The sequence below is a fragment of the Salarias fasciatus genome, chromosome 20, assembly GCF_902148845.1.
Source record: "Salarias fasciatus chromosome 20, fSalaFa1.1, whole genome shotgun sequence".
NCBI classification, from domain to species: Eukaryota; Metazoa; Chordata; class Actinopteri; order Blenniiformes; family Blenniidae; genus Salarias; species Salarias fasciatus.
In genome coordinates, this window is record NC_043764.1 from 1,203,075 (window position 1) to 1,230,090 (window position 27,016).

At 56.3% G+C, this 27,016-nt stretch overlaps 2 protein-coding genes across 3 annotated transcripts in view; both read right to left on the bottom strand.

Annotated features, from left to right (window-relative positions):
- The window catches only part of abcd1 (ATP-binding cassette, sub-family D (ALD), member 1), a 40,043-nt gene extending 20,389 nt beyond the window's left edge, over positions 1–19,654 (bottom strand). The window contains exons 1-11 of the mRNA XM_030119215.1: positions 18,907–19,654; positions 9,477–9,712; positions 6,986–7,096; positions 4,183–4,335; positions 3,594–3,781; positions 3,348–3,522; positions 3,093–3,283; positions 2,317–2,497; positions 2,106–2,248; positions 1,536–1,731; positions 1,299–1,393 (exon numbers count right to left, since the gene is read on the bottom strand). Of these exons, the coding sequence (XP_029975075.1) occupies positions 1,299–1,393; positions 1,536–1,731; positions 2,106–2,248; positions 2,317–2,497; positions 3,093–3,283; positions 3,348–3,522; positions 3,594–3,781; positions 4,183–4,198 (1,185 nt within the window). The 5' untranslated portion in view covers positions 4,199–4,335; positions 6,986–7,096; positions 9,477–9,712; positions 18,907–19,654. The remainder of the gene's footprint in view (positions 1–1,298; positions 1,394–1,535; positions 1,732–2,105; positions 2,249–2,316; positions 2,498–3,092; positions 3,284–3,347; positions 3,523–3,593; positions 3,782–4,182; positions 4,336–6,985; positions 7,097–9,476; positions 9,713–18,906) is intronic.
- LOC115408444 (natural resistance-associated macrophage protein 2-like) overlaps positions 1–27,016 on the bottom strand; it is a 918,259-nt gene that overhangs the window by 677,533 nt on the left and 213,710 nt on the right. The window lies entirely within an intron of this gene.

A 27,016-nucleotide genomic window follows, 5' to 3' on the forward strand; every position in this document is an offset into this window, starting at 1 on the left:
GAGAACGGAGGCTGATCACATCAATGCGCGACGCTTTGATATGAAATATTTATTGATCAAGTTCATCAACCTCATAGGTCATCATCACTACATTTTATTATTTGGTGAGAAAAAAATCCATGACTTTTCCAAAACTTTTGAGGTGAACTTACGAGGGGGGACCCCAAAAAAACGGAATTTGGTCAGAAAACAATAATTATAATGAGTTTGGACTTCTGGCCGTCAGATGTGCTGCAGGTAAGCCTCGTGCACATCTGTGAGAAATCTGAGCTCCCAGAGTGACACTGACGCCTGTCAGGAGCTATTTATAGCAACAGAGTGCAGCGGCGGTCTGCGCTTTTTTCCAAAATGGCGACATTGACTGTGAAGCCAGAGCAGCGCAAACATTAAATTCTGCTTCTTGCTGGAAAACCAGCAGCAGAAACACTCAGCTTGTTGCAGCAAGCCTACAAGGATGCTGCTCTGGGGAAGACTCAGGTCCATGAGTGGTCCGGGGGGTCTGAGAAGGGCCAGATGTCGGCGCGTCAGGTCCGCTCAGCGTGAAAACAACGCTGAGCTGCTTCTCGGCTGTCCAGGGTCTCGTCCACAGCGAGTCCGTCCCTCCAGGTCAGACTGTAAACCAGGACTACTACAGGAAGTCCTCAGACGCTCCGTGAGGATGTGAGGAGGAAGCAGAGCGTCGTGGCGGAGTGGAGCCGGTTGATCCACCACCACAGAGCGCCAGCGGACACGGCGCTGCGCCTCACGCCGTTTCTGGAGGAGAATGAGATGAATCTCCTCTCCCATCGCCTGATTCTCCAGATGAAGCCTCCAGGGACTTTTTCTTGTTCCCCAGGTTGAAGAAGCAGCTGAAGGGACAGCGGTTTGCAGATGTGGAGGAGGGGACAGACAAATCCCAGCCGGCCCTGAATGACTCTACGCAGGGGTCTGACGACGCATTGGTGAAGTGGGAGACACGGCTGGAGCGCTGCATTAATGCGGATGGAGATTATTTTGAAGGCGACGGTGGTGTTTTATTTTGAAATGTCAAAAATAAAAGTTATAATCAAATTCCGTTTTTTTTTTTGGGTACACCCTCGTATGTTTCCAAAACTTTTCCAGGCCTGGAAAATGACCTTTTAAAATTCCATGACTTTTTCAGCTTTTTTTCAAAACGTACGAACCCTGTGACATGGTCGCCCCCTGCAGGCGAACCCGGGGTCAACAGGTCAGCAGCTCGCCTACAACGTTTCTGTGTGTGTGTGTGTGTGTGTGTGTGTGTGTGTGTGTGTGTGTGTGTGTGTGTGTGTGAGAGTTACCTGGATGTTGAGGCTGGACACCACCACGTCTCCAGTTGGGGTGATGATTGGCAGGTTCTCACAGCGAATCCCCTTCTCCACACTGATCACCTGACCTGCGCGCGCACACACACACACACACACACACACACACACACACACACACACACACACACACACACACACACACACACACACACTCAGCTGAGTTCAGAGGTCACCGGTTCAGCTCTCAGGTTGTCATGGAGATGAGCTCACCTCTGATCTGGAGCGGCCCACACACTCTCTGCCCATGTTTGACCACACCTCCTTCGCCCTCGGCTCCGCCCCCGGCTACCTCGGGCGTAGGCTCCTCCTCCCGGTCGGCCGAGCGGCGGTAGATCCCCTGGTTCACGTCTTCAAACACGTCCAGCATCTCCGAGACCCGGGCGGTGTAGCCGGCCAGCTCCGTCACCTGCAGGAGGGGCGGAGCAGGAGCTGGAGGGTGGAGCTACAGCGAGAGCGGGTGGAGCTACAGCAGCAGAGGGTGGAGCTACAGCGGCAGAGGGTGGAGCTACAGCTACAGCAGGGGAGTTTGAGCTGCAGTGGGCGGGGCTGCAGCCACTGTTGGCGGAGCTCCAGTCCCAATGGGCGGGGCTCCAGGTGCAGTGGGTGGAGTTAATGCTGCAGTGGGCGGGGCTCCAGCCACAGTCAGCAGAGCTGCAGTCACAGTGGGCGGGGTTACAACTGCAGCGGGCGGGGTTACAGCTGCAGTGGGTGGAGTTACATCTACAGGAGATGGGGTACAGCTGCAGCGGGCGGGGCTCCGGCCGCAGTGGGCGGGGTTACCTCCTTGTAGGAGCTCATGATGCGCTCCACGGCGTCGGCGGCGGCGTTCAGCAGGTTCCTGGCCGTGGTGAAGGCCTCCGTCCGCTCGCTCACCAGCTGCTCCTCCTTCATCTCCACGGCGGCCCGCTTCACCTCTTCGGGATCTGAGGGGTCGGAGGTCGCGGAGCCGGCGTGAGGTCTGCGGCCGGGGGCGGGCGGGCGGCGGCCTTACCGTGCGGGGCGTATCCGGCGGCGGTGATGATGGGCACGGCGACCATGACCAGGCCGGCGGCGCTCCACACGTACTTCATGAGGAACTGCTCCAGCATGACGAACCACAGACGCTTCCACAGCAGCCGCCGCGCCTGAGAGCGCAGCCGCGCGAAGCTGGTCTGCAGCTGGGCCAGCTCCACCTGCAGCACACACACACACACACACACACACACACACACACACACACCGTCAGCTCCACCGGAAACACACACACACACACAGAGCACAGACGGCCCAAGAGGGCGGGGATCGCAGGCGGGGTTTGGGGGTGGGGTTAGGGGCTCGAGCTTGTGGGCGGGGCTCTGGGCGGGGCTGTGGGCGAGGCTCTGGGCGGGGCTCTTGGCTGTGGGCGGGGCTCTGGGCTCTGGGCGGGGCTCTGGCTGTGGGCGAGCTGTGGGCGGGGCTCTGGGCTGTGGGCGGGGCTCTGGGCGGGGCTCCAGGCTGTGGGCGGGGCTCTGGGCTGTGGGCGGGGCTCCGGGCTGTGGCGGGGCTCTGGGCTGTGGGCGGGGCTCTGGGCGGGGCTCCAGGCTGTGGGCGGGGCTCCGGGCTGTGGGCGGGGCTCTGGGCTGTGGGCGGGGCTCCGGCTGTGGGCGGGGGCTCTGGGCTGTGGGCGGGGCTCTGGGCTGTGGGCGGGGCTCCGGGCTGTGGGCGGGGCTCCGGGCTGTGGGCGGGGCTCTGGGCTGTGGGCGGGGCTCCAGGCTGTGGGCAGGGCTCCAGGCTGTGGGCGGGGCTTACCTTGTGCCCCCCGTAGAAGGCGATCTCCTCGGAGTTGCTGATGATGCGGGCCAGCCGGTAGCGCAGCTCGCCTTTCCTCCGCGCCTCCTCGGCCACCAGCGTGCCGAAGCGCGGCGAGCAGGACCGCAGCACCTTGGCCGTGAGCGCCACCACCAGGCCGGCGATGACGGACGGCCACGTGGTGTCGGCTCCTGCGGGCGGGAGGCGTCAGTGTGGCCAGAGGGGGGCGGGGCCGAGGGGCCGAGGGGGCGGTACCTTTGGAGCGGGCGGCGCGCAGCAGCGTGTAGCAGGTCACCGCCACGTCCAGCACCGGCTTGGTCAGGTTGGAGTACAGGTGAGAGACGGACGCCGAGAACATGGCGATGTCCTCCGTCAGGGACTGGTCCGGGTTGGACAGCCGGCCGTCCATGGTGCTGACCCGGTAGTACGTCTGGACGGAGAGGGGGACGTGAGAGGCGGCCGGCGCGGCGGGGAGACGCTCTGCGGCGCGGGCGGCCCTGCCTGGTCGCTGAGGTAGAGCCGGGAGGCGTGGCCGACCAGCCGGCTGCGGAAGCTCAGGGTCAGCTGACCCTCCAGGAAGCGCAGGCTGCTGTTGGTGAAGGTCGCCGGGACGGCCACCAGCAGCCAGCGGGCCAGCTGCAGCACGAAGGCCCGGCCGTCCTTCTGCACGATGCAGCGCACGATCGCTCCTGCAGGGGGGGGGGGGGGGGGCGGGGGGGCAGAGGGGGAGGCGGGGGGGTGGAGGCAGAGGGGGGAGGTGGGTGGAGGCGGGGGGGGCAGAGGGGGGAGGTGGTGGAGGCGGGGGGGGAGGTGGGTGGGCAGAGGGGAGGTGGGTGGAGGCGGGGGGGGAGGTGGGTGGAGGCAGAGGGGATTGGGTGGAGGCGGGGGGCAGAGGGGAGGTGGGTGGAGGCAGGGGGAGGGGGGGAGGTGGTGGAGGGGGCAGAGGGGGAGGTGGGTGGAGGGGCTGGGGGGCAGAGGGGGTGAGGTAGGTGGGTGGAGGTAGGGGTGGAGGGGGAGTGGTGGAGGCGGGGACAGACGGATGTTGACGGGGGAGACAGACGGGTGGGGCGGGTGGAGGCGGCGGTACGACCGTCCACGAGCCACATAGATGGACAGGAAGGTCCGGGACGTCAGGGTGAGCAGTGAAGGGCGAGCAGAGCCGACCTCTGGACTCAGTAACCTGGAAACAGGAGCCTCAGCAGCCGAGACAGACGCAGGACGAATCCCTGTTGACCGCTGGAACCTGGGGACACACCACACACCTGAGGACACACAACACACACCTGAGGACACACACACACACCTGAGGACACACACACACACCTGAGGACACACACACACCTGAGGAGACACACACACACCTGAGGACACACACACACCCTGAGGAGACACACACACACCTGAGGACACACACACACACCTGAGGACACACACACACCTGAGGAGACACACACACACCTGAGGACACACACACACCTGAGGAGACACACACACACCTGAGGACACACACACACCTGAGGAGACACATACACATACACACACACACCTGAGGAGACACACACACCTGAGGACACACACACACACCTGAGGACACGCACACACACCTGAGGAAACACACACACCTGAGGACACACACACACACCTGAGGACACGCACACACACCTGAGGACACACATACACATACACACACACACACCTGGACACACAAACACACATACCTGAGGAGACACACACACACACACACACACACTCTCTCTCACACACACACACACACACACACACACACACACACACACACACACACACACACACACACCTCAGGACACACACACACCTGAGGCCTCGGGTTGTACTGATACCAGCGCTGATACTGTTGTGTGTTTTGACGCTACACAGCGTCGGCCAGTGCCGGTACCGTACGATACCGTACCGGTACGGTACGGTATCGTACGGTACCGGTACCGGTATGGGGTACCACGCCGTTTGAAAAAACCCGAAGTAGAAGAGCATTTTTTTCTCTAATTGTCCAGAACTGTCCCGCGGTGTGCCGCGGCCGGCCACACGGGGCAGCGTTGCTCCGTGTCTGTTGCCCTCCGGTGTTGATCGGCAGCTGCTGCACAGAACAGCTGATTGTCTCCACATTTAAGAGGAACCGGAACATGATGCTGTAACGTCCAGCAGCTGCAGAGGAAGACCAGCTGGATTCTAACGCTGGTTTATCAAGCTGTCTGTGGTGGTACCACGGCAACGCTACAGCAAAACAACACCCATCCATCATCCACCTTCCACCACTTATCCGGACCGGGTCGCAAACGGTTGTAAGATAAAACAGCTGAGAGGTGGCTCCTCCTCCTCCTCCTCCTCCTCCTCCTCTTCCTCCTCCTCCTCCTCTTCCTCCTCCTCCTCCTCTTCTCGCTCTTCCTCCTCCTCCTCTTCTCGCTCTTCCTCCTCCTCCTCTTCTCGCTCTTCCCTCCTCCTCCTCCTCTTCCTCTTCCTCCTCCTCCTCCTCCTCCTCCTCCTCCTCCTCCTCTTCCTCCTCCTCCTCCTCCTCCTCCTCTTCCTCCTCCTCCTCCTCTTCTCGCTCTTCCTCCTCCTCCTCTTCTCGCTCTTTCCTCTCCTCCTCTTCTCGCTCTTCCTCCTCCTCCTCTCGCTCCTCCTCCTCTTTCCTCCCTCCTCCTCCTTCCTCCCGATGTGTCTCGCCAGCGTGTGTTCCACCGGGCTGCACTGCGGCCTTCTGTCCCGGTGTGAACGTCCACGACGGACGGACAGATGGACGGACGGCGGAGCGGCACCAGGCCGTCAGCCTGGACCTGGACCTCAAGACGGCTCCTGTCACCCGGCCGCTCTCCTCACTTCTCGGGAACTCGGTTCGACTCCGGCCTCAGTCCTGCTCCTGCTGGAGAGCAGCTTCACCTCACAGCAGCTCCGCCTCCGCTCATACAACATGAAGATAATGCGGAAGTGCTAAAAGCTGTAATTCCACAGAAATTCCAGCAGGGGGCGATGATGCTGGTTTCAAAACGAACCCGGTCTCATTGGAACCCATTCAAAAATGATGATTTTCAGAGTACAAATAAACATAAAGCTCTGGTTTCAGGACAGGTTCTGGTCTCTGTCTCTGGTTTCTACAACCTGCTGCTTCACCAGACTCTGGTTTTCACAGAAATCATCTGCTGATTTTATATTACGAGTTAAATTTTGCATAAATGGCCCTATCACAGCGCCCCCTCTGTCCACGTGATGCGGTCACGTGACAGGCGGGACCAATCACATTTACATCCGGTTTCAAATATTCAATGTGGAGACGTCCTGCTGGACTCGCTGGAGTCTTCAGAACGGCGGTTGGGAACGCTGTGGGGGACGTCACGAAAGGTCTGTCCGTTTATTTACTGTCCATGGCTCACAGAGACTCAGGATGCTCTGCTGCTCAGACTGGGACCAGGTCCGGAACCAGACCGGATCCTCGCTGGGAGTGAATCACTGCTGTGATTGGTTGAACACAGAACACACACCGCGCTGCGTTCAAGTGCAATAAGACAGTCGGTCTAACTCCTAACCCTAACCCTGACCCAGACCCTGACCCAGACCCTGACCCTGACCCTGACCCAGACCAAAACAAAGCGTAGCCCTAAAGAAATGTTTTTGCACTTTTACTTTTTTCAGTAACAACAACATGGTCAAGAAAACACTGTTTCCCCCCATGGGGACCCAAGAAATGTCCCCAAGAGGCAGGTCGTGCCAGGTTTTCCTATCCTTGTGGGGACATTTGGTCCCCACAAGGACAGAAATACCTGTACACACACACACACACACACACACACACACACACACACACACACACACACACACCACACACACCTGCAGTCCGTTAAACTGCCTTCAGTAAAACACACCTGCTTGTCGCTCTTCTTGTTCTTCATCTTCGTGCGTCTTCCGTCTTCTACGTCTCCATCCTCACCTGCCGTCCCGTCCACCACCCCCTGCTGCTGTCTGCCCGCTGCACTCTGGGAGACACACACACATCCACGCTCACCTCCAGGTGTGTGTCCAGGTGTGTGTAGGTGTGTGTAGGTGTGTGTAGGTGTGTTCAGGTGTGTGTAGGTGTGTGTAGGTGTGCATAGGTGTGTGTAGGTGTGTGTAGGTGTGTGTCCCGGCAGTGGCGGATGGGCCACGGTAGAGATGCTCGGATGGCTCATTTTTCCATCTGCAACCGCTTCTTAAACTCTCCCTCCGCCCGCTCTCGCCTCCTCGCTCTCCCGCCCGCTCATCCGCCCGCTCTCCGCCCGCTCTAACGCCCGCTCTCCGCCCGCTCTCCGCCCCGTATGTAACGATCATCATCAGTTTTCAGAAGCGAACCCGCCGCCATCCGCAGAACCGTGTGAGGCGCTGAAGAAGCCTCGGCTATTAAAGTGTTGCTTTTTTTATTTGAGTGCTTCAACCGCTCCCCGCCCGAACGTCGTTAAAAATCTTAATTTTTCGACACATCATCATTGATCTCCACACCCGCGCATCTCTAGGGCACCGGGGGGGGGGGGGGGGGGGGGGGGGGGGGGAGGGGGGGGGGGGGGGCAGTGGCCCCCCTGTGATGATCTGATTGGCCACCCTGTGTGCCCCCCCAACCCGCTCACCCCCGCGCAAATTTTCGTTGGGAATTGACATTACTGAAATGCTGAATTTCCGACGCTCATGAACGCAACTTCATGTCTGACTGCACTGAATGCACCAAAGAAGTGGTTTTGCTATTGGCACCTGCATTGGGCTGAGGAGAAGAGCAGCCTGGCACCTCGGTAAGAAGATGTAGAACTCTTCAAGTTGTGAATGACTGTGTGTGTGCTTTTATGCTGAAGTGGCGCTCTTATTGTTGCAGACGTCCGCACTTCCTGCTGCTGGCTCTGCTGCTGAGGCTTCATGCTGGAAGGAGCGTCAGTGACGCTGTGTGTCGTCTTCCGTTAGTGTTGTGCAGCTCCCGGCTGTATTTATGTTGCTTAAAATGTCCGTTTTTGCTTGTTAGCATTATCGCGAGTTAGCATCTTGAAGCCAACGGTGTCAGGCTCTCTCTGCTTCATGTGTTCATGAGTTCAGGGTGAGTCCCGTTGGATTTCATTCCTTCCACAGCAGCACAGTGTTCGATCAGAAGGCTTCATGACCTGGACCTGGAGATCTGAGCTGAGAGTTTACATCATTTTTAAAATGGAGCCAGAGGAGAGGAGGGCCTGATCGTGTCAGGACGGAGAGCAGCTGAGCTGTCAGAGCAGCGTGAACAAGCAGCATTACCTCCAGTAACGCCACTTCCTGTACCTGAACGGCAGGAGAGACCAGGCATAACTTTTTCAATCATTAAAAGTAAGACAGTGAAAACAATAAGCCCACTGTTGAAAAGCAAACGGGATGAAAGTCTGGTCGTCGGGCTCTGCTCATTCTGTTTCTGCTCACTGATGTCCACCATGTGATGAGCTTGAATTCATCTGAAATGTTTTAGAGGAGGCTTTACAGAACATATTGTGGGTTTCATATGTGAGATTATAACATGATTCAGTAGGAGGGATGTAAAGCGGCCGGTCTGAGGTCTGACACTCCAGGGCTGAAAATGAGACTCACTCCGGCTCTGATATTATTTATTTGCTTTTCTGTTGTAGTTGGGTGATGAAATGACTAAATGACCTACTCTCTGACTAAGCTGATCGTATTTAATGCTGTTCAGTTTTAATTGTGTCGTTCTTAAGTGTCTACAATTTATGACAAGTTGTAAAAACTTCTATTGTAATATAACATTGGTTAAAGGTGTATGAACCCTGTTTCAGTCCGTATGTTTCGATGCACCAGTGGCGGAGCCGGACTCTTCTGATGGCTGCTGGGAGTCAGCGGCGGCTGCAGCAGACACACCCGTCCTGCTGAGACACACCCGTCCTGCTGAGACACACCCGTCCTGCTGAGACACACCCGTCCTGCTGAGACACACCCGTCCTGCTGAGACACACCCGTCCTGCTGTGTCCCCGGGGCGACCGCTCAACAAAACGCCATGAATGCACATTCCAGCTAAATCTGAAGCTTGAAGACATCAGTATGTTGTCAGATTTACTCTAAAATATATCTTGCTGCTTACTGTATTTTACTTTTGTTATTTTAAAACTTGCTGCACAGAACATTTAAGATTATTTTATTACAGATCAAGGGTAAAGACTGTCGTTTCCTTTTGGGTTACAGAGCCAATAACAATACTTTGTGATGCGAGACGTCAGCAGCAGCTCTCATTTCTTCTCAGGACTTTTCGATGGCCCCCCACAACGCAGGCGGTACCCCCTGTGCCCCCCTACCAGCATTAATCTGGATCCGCCCCTGTGTCCAGGTGTGTGTGTCCAGGAGTGTGTCCAGGTGCGTCTCACCTGCAGCGTCCTCCAGACGTGGGGACAGAGCTTGGACAGGCCGTAGGCGGCCAGCAGGACGGCTGAGAGCTTCTTCAGTCTGGAGCTCCGCCTCCTCAGCCGGAGTGAAGCTTCTGATAGGCCGGCTCCATGACTGGCGGGGCGGCGGCGGGCCAATCGGAGCGGAGCAGCGAGCAGCGGAGCAGCGGTAGCAGCGTCGTCAAGGAAACCACATCTGAGCCGGACCGGCCGAACACCTGACAGAGAGAGCAGACTGCATGTTCTACCTGAGCCTCAACAAGGTCAAGTGTGTGTGTGTGTGTGTGTTGTGTGTGTGTGTGTGTGGTGTGTGTGCAGTGATCAGCTGCAGATGGATGACCTGCCCCTGGAGGATTCTGTCCTCTGAGGAGACGCTCTGTGAGGACCCCGCTGGGGGACGCAGACGGCGGCTGAGCGGCTCACTGTGTTTGTGTGTCGGGGTCAGGGGTCAGGGGTCAGGGGTCAGTCAGGGTTGGTGGGTTATGAGAACCCAGGCGCCCTCTGGTGGTGGAACCCTGCAGCTCCACCACACTGCCAGGATTTCTGAGGCGGAGCAGCAGCAGGTCAGCCAGAGCGTAGCGTGGCGTCGGACTGGGGTCACTGTATCATGCTGCTTATGGGGGGGGGGGGGCGCACCCCTGCCAATCTGAGCTGATCCGTCAGCCCACTGAAGCGGGACTGGGTCAGCGTCAGCCGCCGATGGAGCCAGACTGAAGAAGAAAGACGAAAAAAATGAAGAAACGAAAGACGCCGCCAGAAAAATCCGCCAGTGGAGCTGAAAACGAACGGCTTCCACCCCAGTGGGCCCGGGGGGGCGGGTCGGGTCCGGGGGGGGCGGACCCGACCCTATAAAAAGTGGTTGTAAACAATGGTCCACATGTAATGGGCTGTATTTGTGCGCTTGTATTGTTGTATACGGACTGTTTCCCGTACAGTTGTTCATTACATTTCCAGTTTTCTGTTAAAGGGGACGTTGATCAGTGGACCTCTTCTTTAAACCTGTAAACACTATTAAACTGTCTGATACCAAAGTGAAACGACGCCACAGTGTCCAGTAATGCGGTTCATGTCTTTGCCCGCAAGCCCTGAAAACGTTCCGCCTGGCTGTGAAGACTCTGGTTCTCTGAGGGTTTTCAAGCCGGACAGTTGAGACGTTGATGTGATCCGGCTTCCTTATATGGTCCTGCTGAGACCCGGCCCTGGTTCTCTGTGCCTGGTGTGTGTGTTGGTGTTAGATCCAGAGAACATGGCTCCCAGAAAATCTTTATTTGGATATCCTGGAAAGGCAGTTTTATTTGGCTTTCCTGAAGACGAAGTCGCCAGGCAGCAGTGGGAATTATTTCTTTTTCCGGGTCAGAAGAAGACAAAATCCTCCAGTCTCTGTCTGCCGACGGCATTTTGCACGGCGCCGTTTGCAGAAGCGGTGAGTTAGAACTTTTCAGTGTCCTGTGTTTATTCTGTTAGCTATAAAAGTTATTTCAGATGGTAAGGTTGGGCGCTCCACGGAATCATCAGCTGATAGGGAATAGCGCAAAAAGTTAGAATCACCACCAACGTCCGAAATTAACAGCCGCCAGCGGCAGATGAATTTTCTGTTTGGCGAGTGAATAGCGGGGGTTATCTGCCACACGGGCAAGGGGGGAATGTTTTCTACCAATAAGCGTTTTGGGACGCAAAGCGTGGGATCACTGCAAGTTGAAAGGAAAACACAGTGCAGCCTGTCTGTGGTGCTTCGGAGTTATCCTAGCATGACGGCACATCGTGTGCTACACCAAGACGTAGCAGGTTTACTATCACAGCAGCAGGTCAGTGAAAATACAACCGTCCCATGAGGGTTTCCGCCAGACCTTTTCAGTCCGGGCGCCCGGCTCGCGCTAAATTCTGCAGCGCCGGACCACGGACAGGAAAAAAATAAATAAAAATAGCGCTGCCTCTGCGGCTGATTAGCAGTTGTGCACCGCGGAGCAGCAGCGGCGGCCGCTGGGACACACAGCGCACTGCTCAGCACCGCCCCCCCCCCCCCCCCCCCCCCCCATTTGAAAAAAATGTTAACATCGTCTGAAGAGAAACTTGTCCCTATTATTTGGCGCCACTCTGACGTCTCTACGACAAGCGCTCTCAGAGGAGATAATGTTTAAATGAGGAGTCATTTTTTTTGCCAAATTTTACACTGAAAGGGAAATACCGGACTTCCTGTTGGATTTAGGTCAGCTTGTCATTGGTGAATTTAGATCTCGAGGAGACGAACGCAGGGGCATTGTTTTGAGCTCTTTACGATGTTCCCACTGGCCGTGGCGGCTATTTACTGTTTCTAGGAGGCGCTAGAGAGCAGATGGGGTTATGGGGTTAATTTTTTCCACTTTATAAAAATTTTTCACCAGTCTGCATCTGCCTGCCAAATTTGGTGAGTTTTCATGCATGTTTAAGGGGTCAAAAGTGCATTTAAAGACGCCAGGAGTATAATAAGAAGAAACGAGCGAAAAACAATGGAGGCCTTGCCCTCAGCTGAGGCCGCCTGGCCTGAGGGCTCGCTCGCTAAAATAACGAGCCGATCAAAAGACTGATAGACTGGAGGCATGGAGGAAGGACAGAAAGGAAGATACAGATGAAACTGAATGGAATGAAACGTTCAAACGCCCAAAACAAACAAACACGCGACTGAAATCGCTGCAGTATAAAAGGTCAACGAGGTCCATACGACCCCGAAACACTGAACCGAGCGTCAAACACTCAGCATTCCAGATAGGGCTGTCACGATATCAAACTTTCTCTTCACGATTATCATGGCAAAAAATGTCACGATAACGATATTATCACGATTTCAGCAAAAATTTAACTATAATGTTACAAACATTCAGATTCATCTTTAATTTTATTAGGGACCCTCACCCGAGGGCGAGGAGGCCTCAGACCCGAGGGCGAGGCCTCTATTGTTCTTCATTCGTTTCTATCATTATTATTATACTGACCACTGTATTGAGACGGAAATTTGATCCCCTGGACATGCACAAAAACTCACCAAATTTGACAGGCACCTCTGGGACCGGCGAAACCATTTGATAAAATGAAAAAATCTACCCCATAACCCATCCGCTCTGTAGCGCCACCTAGAAACAGTAAAATAGCCGCCACGGCCCCAGGGAATGTCGTAAGAGAGATCAAAACAATGCCCCTGCGTTCGTCTCCTCGAGATCTAAACTTCACCAATTGACAACCTTGTCCTAAATGCAACAGGAAGTCCGTGATTTCCTGTCAAATCAAATGTGCCACAAAACACTTCTCGCCCTAAAAACACTAATATGGTTTGTTTGTCGCTTCACATGTCGTACAGAGATAAAATAACACATGTACGCGTTCGTCTCCTCGAGATCTACAACTTTTGCGCTGACCCCCATGACCTAAATCCAACAGGAAGTCCGTGATTTCCACGTTCTATGTAAAATATTTGCTCAAAAAATCTCGCCTTCTTCACCAATTAAGGCTTCCACTGTCAAAACCTGTAAGTCTGACTGCTGTGAAAACTTGACAAACTGACAGACAACTAAATTCCCTATAAAATGTGAGGTTTTGTTCACTTTGGCAAAAGTTAATGGATTCATAGCTGTTTTTGTACCAAAGAGAAACTGGGTGTTTCTGCTCTCCCACTCTAACATGTGAGAAAATTTCACCATATATGGGCATGAGAGCAGCTCACTGACCTGAGACCAGCTGTCAAACATTCTGCATGTTGGTACCTGGTTTCCACAGCAGATGGCGCACCGTGACCATAAGTCACACATGAGTAAAGCAAGCTGGTGAATGAATGAATGAATGGATGGATGGATGCACAGACAGACAACTGGATGTATGGAATCAAGCTGCTCTGACACTCACATGGATATATTGCTGTTTGCTATAGTGGATCAGACAGGACTATCAAAATAAGAGCCTCACACCCCTTCAAAATAAAGTCACATTTTTGCAAAATATGACATTTTAACAAACACCTGGATAATTTCGGGTTCAACAGTGTTAATGGGAAAGCATGTACTACCTTTCCAAAATAAAAGCAAAAAATCTTTCAAAAGAAAAGCCCGTTTACAACAGAAAATGAGGTAAAGTCATGAAAAAGGATACCAAGGGGTAGCCGGTGATTATGACAGCGTGTACTACCTTTCCAAAATAAAAGCCCAAAATTCCTTCAAATAGAAGCCCGTTACAACAGAAAATAGGACAAGTCATGAAAATGAATGTTTATGGACTGGCAAGGTTCCCTGTGCCCTGGACTTCAGTGCTAACAGCCACATGGGTTTGATTCTCCATGAGTCTCATCCAGAGCGGCTTGCTCGTCTCACCAGAACCTCGCCGGAGTGGAAATTCTTTTATATCAGCGAAAACGAACCGAGCTTTGCAGAATGCCAACCCTGCTATGCTAAAGTTGCTAGAGCAGGCGGCCATCTTGTTCATTTACCACTAGTGATGTGTTGAAACACCTCAGAGTGAAGCCTGTGGACGAGAGTCTGACGAGAGGCCGACCAGAGGCTGACGAGAGTCTGACGAGAGTCCTGACCAGACGCTGACGAGAGTCTGATGAGAGGCTGACGAGAGTCCGACCAGAGGCTGACGAGAGTCCGACCAGAGGCTGACGAGAGGCCGACAGAGGTCGACGAGAATCCGACCAGAGGCTGACGAGAGTCTGACCAGAGGCTGACGAGAGGTCTGACCAGAGGCTGACGAGAGGCAGACGAGAGGCAGACGAGAGGCTGACGAGAGTCCGACCAGAGGCTGACGAGTCCGACCAGAGGCTGACGAGAGGCTGACGAGAGTCCGACCAGAGGCTGACAAGAGTCTGACGAGAGGCCGACGAGAGTCTGACCAGAGGCCGACGAGAGTCCCTGACCAGAGGCCGACGACAGTCTGACCAGAGGCCGACGACAGTCTGACCAGAGGCGACGAGAGTCCGGACCAGAGGCTGACGAGAGTCTGACGAGAGTCCGACCAGAGGCTGACGAGAGTCTGACGAGAGGCCGGACGAGAGGCCGACGAGAGTCCGACCAGAGGCTGACGAGAGTCCTGACGAGAGTCCGACCAGAGGCTGACGAGAAGGCCGACAAGAGGCCGACAAGAGGCAGACGAGAGGCTGACTAGAAGTCCTACCAGAGCTGACGAGAGTCTGACGGAGGGCAGACGAGAGGTCGACGAGAGTCCGACCCAGAGGCTGACGAGAGGCAGACGAGAGGCCGACGAGAGGCCGACGAGAGGCCGACGAGAGGCCAACGAGAGTCCGCACAGAGGCTGACGAGAGTCTGACGAGAGTCCGACCAGAGGCTGACAAGAGTCTGACGAAAGGCCGACGAGAGTCCTGACCAAGGCCGACGAGAGTCTGACCAGAGGCTGACGAGAGTCTGACGAGAGTCCGACCAGAGGCTGACGAGAGTCTGACGAGAGGCCGACGAGAGTCCGACCAGAGGCTGACGAGAGTCTGACGAGAGTCCGACCAGAGGCTGACGAGAGGCCGACAAGAGGCCGACAGAGAGGCAGACGAGAGGCTGACGAGAGTCCGACCAGAGCTGACGAGAGTCTGACGAGAGGCCGACGGAGGCAGACGAGAGTCTGACCAGAGGCTGACGAGAGTCTGACGAGAGGCCGACGAGAGGCAGACGAGAGGCAGACAGAGGCAGACGAGAGGCTGACGAGAGCTGACGAGAGGCTGACAGATGTCGACGAGAGCAGACGAGAGGCTGACGAGAGGTCGACGAGCTCACGAGAGCTGACGAGAGGTCAACGAGAGTCCGACCAGAGGCCGACGAGAGGCCGACGATAGGCCGACGAGAGGCCGACGAGAGCCGACCAGAGGCCGACCGAGCCGACCAGATGCCGACCAGAGTCCGACCAGAGGGACGAGAGGCCGACGAGAGGCCGACGAGAGCCGCGATAGGCAGACGAGAGGCAGACGAGAGGCTGACGAGAGTCCGACCAGAGGCCGACCGAGGCCGACCGAGGCCGACCAGAGGCCGACCAGAGGCCGACGAGAGTCCGACCAGAGGCCGACGAGAGGCCGACGAGAGGCCGACAAGAGGCAGACGAGAGGCTGACGAGAGTCCGACCAGAGGCTGACGAGAGTCTGACGAGAGGCCGACGAGAGGCAGACGAGAGGCCGACGAGAGGCAGACGAGAGTCTGACCAGAGGCCGACGAGAGGCAGACGAGAGTCTGACCAGAGGCTGACGAGAGGCAGACGAGAGACTGACGAGAGTCTGACCAGAGTCCGACGAGAGTCCGACCAGAGGGCTGGACGAGAGCCGACGAGAGGTCCGACGAGAGGCCGACCAGAGGCTGACGAGAGGCCGACGAGAGGCCGACAGAGGCCGACGAGAGTCTGACCGAGAGTCCGACCAGAGGCCGACGAGAGTCTGACGAGGGCTGACGAGAGTCTGACAGAGTCCCGACGAGAGTCCGACCGAGGTCGACGACAGTCATACGAGAGTCCGACCCATAGGCTGACGAGAGGCATACGAGAGGCCGACCAAGGCAGACGAGAGGGCCGACGAGAGACTGACGAGAGTCTGACCAGAGTCCGACGAGAGTCCGACCAGAGGCTGACGAGAGGCCGACGAGAGTCCGACGAGAGGCCGACAAGAGGCTGACGAGAGGCTTACGAGAGGCCGACGAGAGGGCCGACGAGAGCCGACCATAGGCAGACGAGAGGCCGACCAGAGGCTGACGAGAGGCCGACGCTGTTGAGCTGGAAAAAGAAACTCCTGCAGCAACTCGACAGCAAACTCTGCAGAAGACCGAGAAACCGAGGAGCAGCGATCTGAGAGCAGCACAGAGAACAGAGAACACAGAGAACAGAGAACAGCAGCAGCTCTGAAACTCCGGGGTTGTTCTATCTTTGACTTCAGTTGATAAAAAAATCATTAAAATGAGCACATTTGAAAATGGTAGTTCATGTAAAACTGAGAGGAAACTGTTTATATCCTGCACCTCAGTTCATTTATTCACCGTTAGATAAGTTCCTTTGAAAAGTAAAAACTCAGAGTCGTTTGTTTTATTTTTCAGACGGCTGTTCTGGACCGAAGCGCCGCGGCGGAGCGCTGCTGCGACTAATAAAAGTCATTTTCAGAAACGTTCCGTCACGGCAGCGTTTTAATTTATGTATCAGCAGGAGTATCGGTATCGCTGGTACTGGAGATGAAGTACTGGTACTCGTTATCAGCGGCTGGTCCTCACATCACAGTCCAGGTTCAGGGACCAGCTGAGACCGTCGGTCCACTACACCCATCAACCAGGTCCTGGACTCCACACCGAGTCTCCGTCCCGCCGTCCCTCACAACGTCTCACCACTTCCTGTCCCCTCTGGTCCTCCCTGGTCCTCTCTGTCTCCTTGGTCCTCCCTGGTCCCTCTCTGGTCTCCTTGGTCCTCGCTGGTCCTCTCTGGTCCTCCCTGGTCCTCTCTGGTCCTCTCTGGTCCTCCCTGGTCCTCTCTGTCCCCTGGTGGCCACCCAGTCCAACGGCTCTGAGACCTGGACTCAGTAGCAGAGCCTGGACTAAACCCAGACCCACTGACTGGTCCTCATCCAACCAGAACCTCGCTTCCTTTCCCTCCTGCTTCTACCAGAACCAGATCTGAGCCGCCCCTGAGTCCAGAACCTGTTTCTGGGTTTCAGTCTCTGCGTCCTCGTCCAGCTGCTCAGCCGTCCACTGAGCAGCCAGACCAGTCCAGTACCAGGACCAGGTCTCCAGACTTCTTCTGGGCTCAAAACCTATAACCTGTCCTCTGGATCCAAAATCCTCCAGGACCCTGCAGACCATCTGGTCCACAGTCAGACCTGCAGTCTCACCTTGTCTCTTCCTCCCTGGAGACCAGCATTGTCCCCCCGCCCCCCACTGCTCAAAACCGTCCTCTGGACCCGGTCCAGGCTGAAGACTCCAGGCTGTCTCTCTTTTAACCAGTCCTGTCAAATCCTGGAGGCTCAGGACTTCACCCAGTCTCTGGACCCTGCTGGACCTGCTGGACCTGCAGGACCTTCTGCTGGACCCTGCTGGACCCTGCTGGACCTGCTGCTGGACCCTGCTGGACCCTGCTGGACCCTGCTGGACCCTGCTGGACCTGCTGGACCTGCAGACCTGCTGCTAGACCTGCTGGACCCTGCTGGATTGTGCTAGACCTGCAGGACCTGCTGCTGGACCTGCTGGACCTGCTGGACTGTGCTAGCCCTGCAGGACCTGCTGCTGGACCTGCTGGACCCTGCTGGACCTGCTGGACTGTGCTAGCCCTGCAGGACTGCTGCTGGACCTGCTGGACCTGCTGGACCTGCTGGACTGTGCTAGCCCTGCAGGACCTGCTGCTGGACCTGCTGGACCCTGCTGGACCTGCAGGACCTGCAGGACCTGCTGCGGGACCTGCTGGACCTGCTGCTGGACCCTGCTGGACCCTGCTGGACCTGCAGGACCTGCTGCTGGACCCTGCTGGACCTGCTGGACCTGCTGGACCCTGCTGGACCGTGCTAGACCTGCAGGACCTGCTGCTGGACCTGCTGGACCTGCTGGACCTGCTGGACCTTGCTGACCTGCTGGACCCGTGCTGGACCTGCTGGACCCTCAGTCAGGTTCAGGTGAGACAGCTGTCCTCTCAGTCCCAGAGTCTCTGGTCCGTCCTCAGTCCTCCTGTTCCGGTCCTTCACTGGTTCCAGCTGCAGCCAGGACCAGATCCAGACCCTGTCCCTGGACTCCCTGGTCCAGGTAGAGGTCTGGATCCCTCCATCCTGGCACTTCTTCTGCAACTCGATGGCCACACCTCTGACCTCTGACCTCTGACCTCTCTGCTCTGACTGAAGGCTCTCCTGATGCTGCTGCTGGACGTCTCTGAGGACCGAGGCGTCTCACTGGAACTGGACAACAGTAAAGATTCTCTCTAGAAGACGTGAGACGAGTGAGGACAGCGGCTGGACGGAGACATGTCTCACATCACAGCAGGACGGAACCGCTGCTGGACGACCGCAGGGACGTCTCCATGTGACGTGAGGACAGAGAGACAGACCGGGGACAGACAGAGAGAGAGATCGGGGACAGAGAGAGAGAGAGACCGGGGACAGAGAGAGAGAGAGACCGGGGACAGACAGAGAGACAGACCGGGGACAGACAGAGAGACAGACCGGGGACAGAGAGAGAGAGAGAGACCGGGGACAGACCGGGGACAGACAGAGGACAGACCGGGGACAGTGTCCAGAGGGAACAGAGTCACGTGGCTCTGCTGGAGAAACTTGGTGGCAGGTTCCATCTGTCCGCATGTCACAGTGCCCTTGAGCAGTCACCAAAACCGAACTGCTCCAGTGGACCGGTTGTGTGTGTGGTGTGTGTGTGTGTGTGTGTGTGTGTGTGTGTGTGTGTGGTGTTGTGAAGTCTGTGATTAGTTGTTAATCTGCTCTCACCTGTTCAATGATCGATGAGTCAATTTACTGATGATTATGGGTGGTCCTCCTGTCTGTCCTCCTGTCTGTCCTCCTGTCTGTCCTCCGGTCCTCGTCCCGGCCGGTAGAGGCTCCGGTCCGGTCCGGTCCTCGGACCTGTTGATCACCGACCCGGGAGTGTGAGGGCTCGTGAGCTGCGGCTGTCCAGGAACCACGGAGCAGCTTCCGGGCTCCAGCGGCGGGACCTGCTCCCGGGGACCGGGGACCGGGGACCGGTCTTCCCGGCGGCGGGCTGCTAGCAGCAGCTAACGGCTAACAGGAACTTTGCAGCGTCTCTCATGAGGAACTTGAGAAGAGCTCCGGCTTCCTCCGCTTTAATCCGCTGTTCCGCTCCGCGCTGAGACCGGGACCGGCTCACGAGCAGCGGCCGCATTCCTGCACCGGCGGCTGAACTTTCACTCAGTTATTTGCCCCCTCGGGGGGCATCTGTGTCGCGAGCGGGGCAGAAAGTTCAGCCTGTTTACCTGCAGGAGGCGGGCCGCGTCCCAATCCTGTCACGTGCTGCTTCCTCTCCCGCGTCCTTCACCCTGCTCCGCTTCTTCTTCTTTACTTCTGTTTCGTGTTTCCTCGCCCGTCCCCCGCTCACGAGCCCAGCTAGCCTTTAGCATCGCCGTTAGCATCAGTCCGCTGCCACAAACAGAGTTTACTGGAGTTTAACCCGCGTCTCGGGTTGGGGTTAGTACCGTTTAGCTCAGAGAGCCTCTACTTCCTGCATTAGCTGTGACGTCATCACGCAGGCAGCTTTACTTGTCCAGTTTTACTTCTTTCTAAAATCTTTATTTCTGGAAGAAGGAGAACCTCGCTCTGGAAAACGACCCCCCTACCTGGAAGCCCCCCAGCCTGTCTGAACGTTCAGACCGTTCGAGCTTCTGAGACCCACAGAGGAGCGAAAAGACCGGAAAGCACCGCCGCTTCCAGGACTGTGTTCCGGTTTAACCCGCATCTCGGGTTAAAAATCCCACATACCGTCATCTACTCGTCAGCAGGGAGTCTGAAGGGGCACTTTTACACCCACAATGTCAAATTTTGTCCTATAGCTGGCCAAAATATCCCCAAAAAGCTCGTCGTAGTATGTGTGGGCCATCTATAGCCGACAAGACCTTCCACGCACTGAACAAATGTAAAATTACACGACAATAACACCTAAAACCACAACGCGCAAGGCACAGTGAACTGCGGGAAGCTGTTGTTTTCCCCCTTGAGCTAAATGTGGACGGTTGCTATGGGCGGTCACATGACCTATGACGCGACTCCGTCTGCAAGAATTCCCAACTCCCGTTTCCCACCCGGCAGTGAGTCACCGTGTTCTCCAGACTGGCAAAAACAAAAGATTATAAAACATACGAACTAATATCACGGATCTGAAGGAACAAATCACCGCTGAAGAAAAACGCTCTGGGAAGCAGTGAGAGAAAACTTTATTAAAAAGAGTCTTCGGACAGCCTCAAACTTTATTTACACAAAGCTTCATTTCCAACATGAACGAGTCCAGAGTGAAAAAGTACAAACGGCTGATTAAAAAACCACGTGACTGTACACAGTGCACCTGAATGCATCACAGCTGGGCAACAGCTGGTTCTGGACCTGAAGGGGGACGCAGAGCAGCAGCAGCAGGGACCTCCGAAAGATTACTGACTCCAGCAGGAGAACAATCACTGTTACAGCCCGTTACTGCAGTAACACAGCTCAGTACTGCAGTAACACAATCTGGTACTGCAATGACACAGCCTGGTACTGCAGTAACACAGCTCAGTACTGCAGTAACACAGCACATTACTGCAATGACACAGCCTGGTACTGCAGTAACACAGCCTGGTACTGCAGTAATACAGCTCAGTACTGCAGTAACACAGCCCATTACTGCAGTAACACAGCTCAGTACTGCAGTAACACAGCCCATTACTGCAGTAACACAATCTGGTACTGCAGTAACACAGCCTGGTACTGCAGTAACACAGCGCATTACTGCAGTAACACAGCTCAGTACTGCAGGAACACAGCCCATTACTGCAATGACACAACCTGGTACTGCAGTAATACAGCTCAGTACTGCAGTAACACAGCCCATTACTGCAGTAACACAATCTGGTACTGCAGTAACACAGCCCTTTACTGCAGTAACACAGCTCAGTACTGCAGTAACACAGCCTGGTACTGCAGTAACACAGCCCTTTACTGCAGTAACACAGCTCAGTACTGCAGTAACACAACCTGGTACTGCAGTAACACAGCCCATTACTGAAGTAACACAGCTCAGTACTGCAGGAACACAGCCTGGTACTGCAGTAATACAGCTCAGTACTGCAGTAACACAGCCCATTACTGCAGTAACACAGCTCAGTACTGCAGTAACACTGCCCATTACTGCAGTAACACAGCTCAGTAATAGTGTTACAGCTCAGCACTGCAGTAAAACAGCTCAGTACTGCAGTAAGACAGCCTATTACTGCAGTAAAATAGTTCAGTACTGCAGTAAAACAACTTTGTACTGCAGTAAAACAGCTTAGTACTGCAGCAATACAGCTCAGTAATACAGTTTTACAGCTCAGTACGGCAGTAATACAGGTCAGTATTATGGTTTTAAAGTTCAGTGCTACAATTTTACGGCTCAGTACTGCAGTAATAAGCTCAGTACTGTAGTGTTACAGTTCAAGAATGCAGTTTTACAGCTCAGTACTGCAGTGTTACAGCTCAATACTGCAGTGTTACAGCTCAATACTGCAGTTTTACAGCTCAATAATACAGTAAAACAGCTTCCTACTGAAGTAAAACAGCTCAGTACTGCAGTAATAAGCTCAATACTGCAGTTTTACAGCTCAGTAATACAGTAAAAACAGCTTAGTACTGAAGTAAAACAGCTCAGTACTGCAGTAATAACATCAGTACTGCAGTAATAACATCAGTACTTCAGTACTGCAGGATCGTGAGTCGATGCAGCACTCTTGAGTTTTTCGTGGTTTCTGAAGTCGTTCTGCTTTGGTGTGAGCGTGAGGGCGGCGGTTCTGAGGCTGGGGTCACATGACCAGACCGGGTCCAAACAAGCCTCCGAACCCGGAACAAATCCTGAAGGTGGGCCCGAGAACCGCCTCATGAGGACCCGGAACCGCGGCGCCGCTCAGGAACTGGAGGTCCGGCTGGTTTCAAACACGAAGCAGACAGACGGGCGGACCTGATCCAGATCCACAAACCGGGTCAAAACCACTTTCATTCAATTTTACAAAACCGGATCACAAAAAACAGAACCGGGTCAATCCGGCCGATCAGCGGTCCAAACGAGACCGGCGGCATCTGATTGTCGCAGCAACGCTTCTTAGAATCCTGAAAGTTATTGCTTCAGACTGGACCTGGTTCAGGGCCTGGCCCAGTACCAGGCTCTGGACTGGACCTGGATCTGGAGCCCTGAGCAGCCCAGCAGGACCGGGCTGGTGTTTCTCAGACAGAACATCTGGAGTTCATTCATGAAGGTGAAGACGAGACAGGATCCTCTCTAGAACCTGATCCAGAGCTTCTGCTCCGGCTCTGAAACCTGGATCTGTGCTGGTTCCAGCTCCTGGGCCCTGGACGTGGTCCTGGACATGGTCCTGGATGTGGTCCTGGACGTGGTCCTGGACGTGGTCCTGGATGTGGTCCTGGATGTGGTTCCAGGTCTGGCTAGCTGGACACTTTCAGGGCTCCATCAGTGGAAACAGTAAAAACTGGAGCAGCTTCCGGGACTTGAACACGGCGTACGGTCGGGGGTCAGAAGCAGCGTTTGGACTTTAGTGCAGACGGTGAGAATCCGGTCTGGACTCACCTGAGGGGCCAACAAGTCACCTGACCTGAGGTTCTGGTCTGACCCGGAAAACTGCTGATGAGCTGCGAGAAGCTGGTGATATAGAGCATCTTCCTCCTCCTCCTCTTCCTCCTCCTCCCAGAGTCTGATTGTCTGAGCAAAGTCCAGCCAGTCCACCAGCTCAGACCGGACCACTGATTCTGGTTCCAGGTCTGGTTCTGCGGTCACCTGAGAAATCCCGTCAGAACGTAGAACGTTCCTCTCTGCAGTCTCCTCCGTTCTGTCGTTCTGCTTTTCTTACAATTCTTCAAAAGAAGATCTGAAGATCATTGATTGGTTGGTTGGTTGGTTGGTTGATTGGTTGGTTGGTTGATTGGTTGATTGTTTGATTGATTCATTGGTTGGTTGGGTGGTTGGTTGATTGATTGATTGATTGATTGATTGATTGAGTGGTTGGTTGGTTGATTGATTGGTTGGTTGGTTGGTTGATTGATTGATTGATTGATTGATTGATTGAGTGGTTGGTTGGTTGATTGGTTGGTTGATTGATTGATTGATTGAGTGGTTGGTTGATTGGTTGCTTGGTTGGTTGGTTAGCTAATTTAATTATTGGTTTATCAGCAGGCTGGCTGGTTTCATGTTATTGGTGGGTTGGTTGTTATTGATTGCTTTTCAAAGGTTTATTGGTGGTTAGTTGGTTTCTGATTGATTGGTTGGTTTGTTGATTGATTGATTGATTGATTGATTGTTGATTGGTGGCCGTGGCCTCAAGGCTGGGCTGGTGGCTGCATGTTTATTGGTCGGTCCGCTGTCATGTGACCGTCTCCCGCTGTTTCCGCAGCTGCTGAGTCCTCAGCTGCTTCCTGGCAGTCCTGGGTAACTGGCGGGTCCGGCGGTCTCACGGATCTGCTGGAGCCAGACTGGTGAGAACTGGAGCCAGAGAGCCAGAAGACCAGACGGTTCTGGTCCAGACAGGAAGTCAGGAGGTGAACCTCTGGTTTCCCGTCACGCCTGCAGAGGAACCGGTTCGGAGAGGATCTGAGAGGTCCGGCTTCAGATGAATGGACCGCGGGGTTCTGAGGATGGCAGTACGGTTCTACATGAGTTGTTCCTGACGTTCTGGTCCCGGGGACCGGGGGACGGGGGACCGGGGTCCTGGAGGAGGAAACCAGACGCTGACTCTTTCTCTTTCCCTGATAGAAGCGACCGGCAGAGCGGAGGGTCCAGGACCTGGAGGGCCTGGTTCACCTGGACCACAGCAGGCCGTTCTGTGCCCCCCCACAGGGCACGGTGGGCAGGGCTTCTGGCTGCGGGAACCTGAAGGGGTGTGGCTGCTGCTGGCGCTGGCTGGGATTGGTCCGCCTCAGCGCCGGGTGGCGCTCCGGTGTCCTGACTGGTGCGGGAATCAGACCAGCGTTCCCGGAGACGGCTGGTCTGCCAGGGGGTCTCTGATAGGGACTTCCTGGGTCCGGGAGGGGGAGGGGTCCGGGTACAGGTGGCCGTCCACGGATCTGAAACGCAGGTGCATTCAGGTTCACTTCAGGCAGAACGTAGCCCTGTGGGCGGCGCCAGGTGCATTGTGGGTCTCGGAGGCGTCGTACCTGCCATTCAGCGGGTGTCCGTGGAACGTGGCTGAGTGGGGCAGCGTCTGCTTGTGACGGGGGGCAGGGTGTCGAGGACCCGCCTCCGTCTGGTAGGTCGGCTGCGGAATGGCGCCATGGGTGGTGCGTCGGCGCTGCAGAGCCCCGCCCCCTCCGGCCACACCCCCCTTCACCCCTCCATTCATGGCGGCCGCAGTGGAAATGGCGGCACCTGGGGCGGCCTTTGCATTGGCCTGATTCTGGTGGGAGGGGCCTAAGGTGTTCCTCAGGTACCAGTCCCTCAGACCTGCCAATCACACGTCACATGACTGAAGAACCACAGAACCCCGAGAACAGGACCGACATGGCCCCCACAAGACCCACCCATCCATCCATCCGTCCATCCATCCAACCATCCATCCATTAGACTGGGCTCAGACCGGTTTGGACTGGGGTCTTGTGGCCTCTCCCCCCCTGGCCGGCCTCTCCCCTGGCCTGCCACCTCACCCTGGGAGGGGGGTTGAGCGCCCTCATGGTCCCAGGAGCTATGTTGTCGGGGTCAGGGTCGGGGTCGGGGTCGGGGGCTTTATGCCCCTGGTAGGGTCTCCCATGGCAAACAGGTCCTGGGTTCTGGTAGCCTGGCATGCCAGACTGACTTTATGTGTTCCACTCATATAAAGACAGTCTGGCACGGTTCCGTTGGGGCTTCATTTCAAACAGGCTGATGAGAGGCGGGACTATTGAGCGGAGAGAACCAATCCAAGAAACAAGGCTGTGACGCAACGACAACGCGACGTACGCAGCGCTCCATTGTAGTCGTTTTGTAGTCCAAGACATGGGATCATGGCGTGGAGTTTTACGTCTGTTTTACCCCCAAATTCCACCGGATGCTTAAGCGACGCGTCGCGTCTTGTTCCTGAAGTCTACGCACACCGGCAGTGCAGCGCCGCGCCATTTAGAAGCGGCGACCTGAAGCGAATCACCAGCGCCGTGGTGCGCGCCTCCGTTCTGGTGATCCGTTGCAACACCGGCGCTTCTGGGACGCAGCGCGGCGCCTTGGCGTCCGGTGGAATTTGGGGGTTAAAGAAAATCCTCCAGAGCAGATTCCTGCTGTGGTTTCAGAGCCAAATTCAGTTCGTTCAAAACTTCAGACAGAGCCGTGGTGAAGCCTCGCTGTGTTGCGGCCGCCACCATGATTGTTTTGAGGGGGGATAATATGACGCATCGCTAACTCCCGCCTCTCGAGGGCTGCAATTGGCCCGGCAGAAGTTTGCCGGCAGAAGTCAGATTCAGTTGGCGCGGTACCAGACTGTTTCCCCATGAAGCCCTGAGCATGGAGAGACCGTCTGGAGGGCCAGGCTAGGGTTCTGGTCCAGACTAAAGACAGGTCAACAGCCCCTATGAGCCCGATTAAATCCAGGACCGTGACGGCCCAGGAACCGTAGGGGCAGGGTGCAGGGTGGATGGATGGATGGTTGCATCCATCCATCCATCCACCTTGCACCCGGCCCCCCAACGGTTCCCTGGGTGGTCGTGGGTCCACTAGAAGTCGGGCCCACATCGTCCCTTTGGACTGAGCCCGGCCGGGCCCCAGGGCCAAAGTCCCACCCCCAGGCCCGGCTCCAGAGGGGGCCCGGCTCCAGGAGGGGGCCCGGCTCCAGGAGGGGGCCCGGCTCCAGGAGGGGGCCCGGCTCCAGGGTGTCCCAGCGGCGCAGTACTGGGCGATGTCACAGTCCTGGATTTAATCTGTCTCATAGGGGCTGTTGACCTGTCCTTAGTCTGAACCAGAACCCAGGACCTGTTTGCCATGGGAGACCTTACCAGGGGCATAAAGCCCCCGACCCCGACAACACAGCTCCTGGGACCATGAGGGGTACTCAACCCCACCCCAGGGTGAGGTGGCAGGCCAGGGGGGAGCGGCCAACAAGACCCAGTCCAAACCGGTCCTGAGCCCAGTCTGATCTACCACAGAAACAGGTGAGGAGCCAGCGGATCACTGGTTCTAAGCCTGCAGAACCCAGTGAAACCAGATCAGAAGTGACTTCAAGCTTAAAGCCAGAACAACCCAGACCCGGACCCCCGGAGTCTGAACTGGTCCGAGCCGGCTCACCTTCCAGGGCCAGCGCCTTGTGGAGGCTCCGGGTGGCGTCCTCCAGCTGGGCGTCCTGGCCGGGGGGCGGCTGTGGGGGCCGGGGCGGCAGCAGGTGGGGGGGGGTCCGGCTGGATGGCGGGCAGAGGGGGGGTTGTGGGTCTGGTTCTGGCCCTGCTGCGCCGGCAGGGAAGGGGCCGCAGGACTTGGTGCGGTCACCTTGACCCGCCGCTGGTCGGCGTGGGGGCGGTAGGTGGGCGGGGCTCCGGACGAGGGCTGCTGGTTGGAGGAGGCGGAGGAGTGGCCGTTGTAGAGCAGCTGCTGCTGCGACGCGATTGGCCGGGCCGGGCGGCGCCTGCTGGCGCTTCCCCCAGACCGAGTCCGGCAGCAGCTCGCCGTACGCCGCGCCGCCCCGCCCCCCTCGCCGCCCGCCGCCGCCGCCCGCCCTCAGCCTCGCCTCCGCCTCGCAGCTCCAGAACCCCCCTCTGGACCCCGCGCCCCGTTCAGCCACGCCTCCTCCCTCCGGGGGGGCCTCGGGGTCCAGCAGGCCGTCTGAGCTGTTACTACTGCGACGGGCCGCGCCTCCTGCACCTCCGGCGCCTCCCGGGCCTCCACGCCGTTTCAGACGGC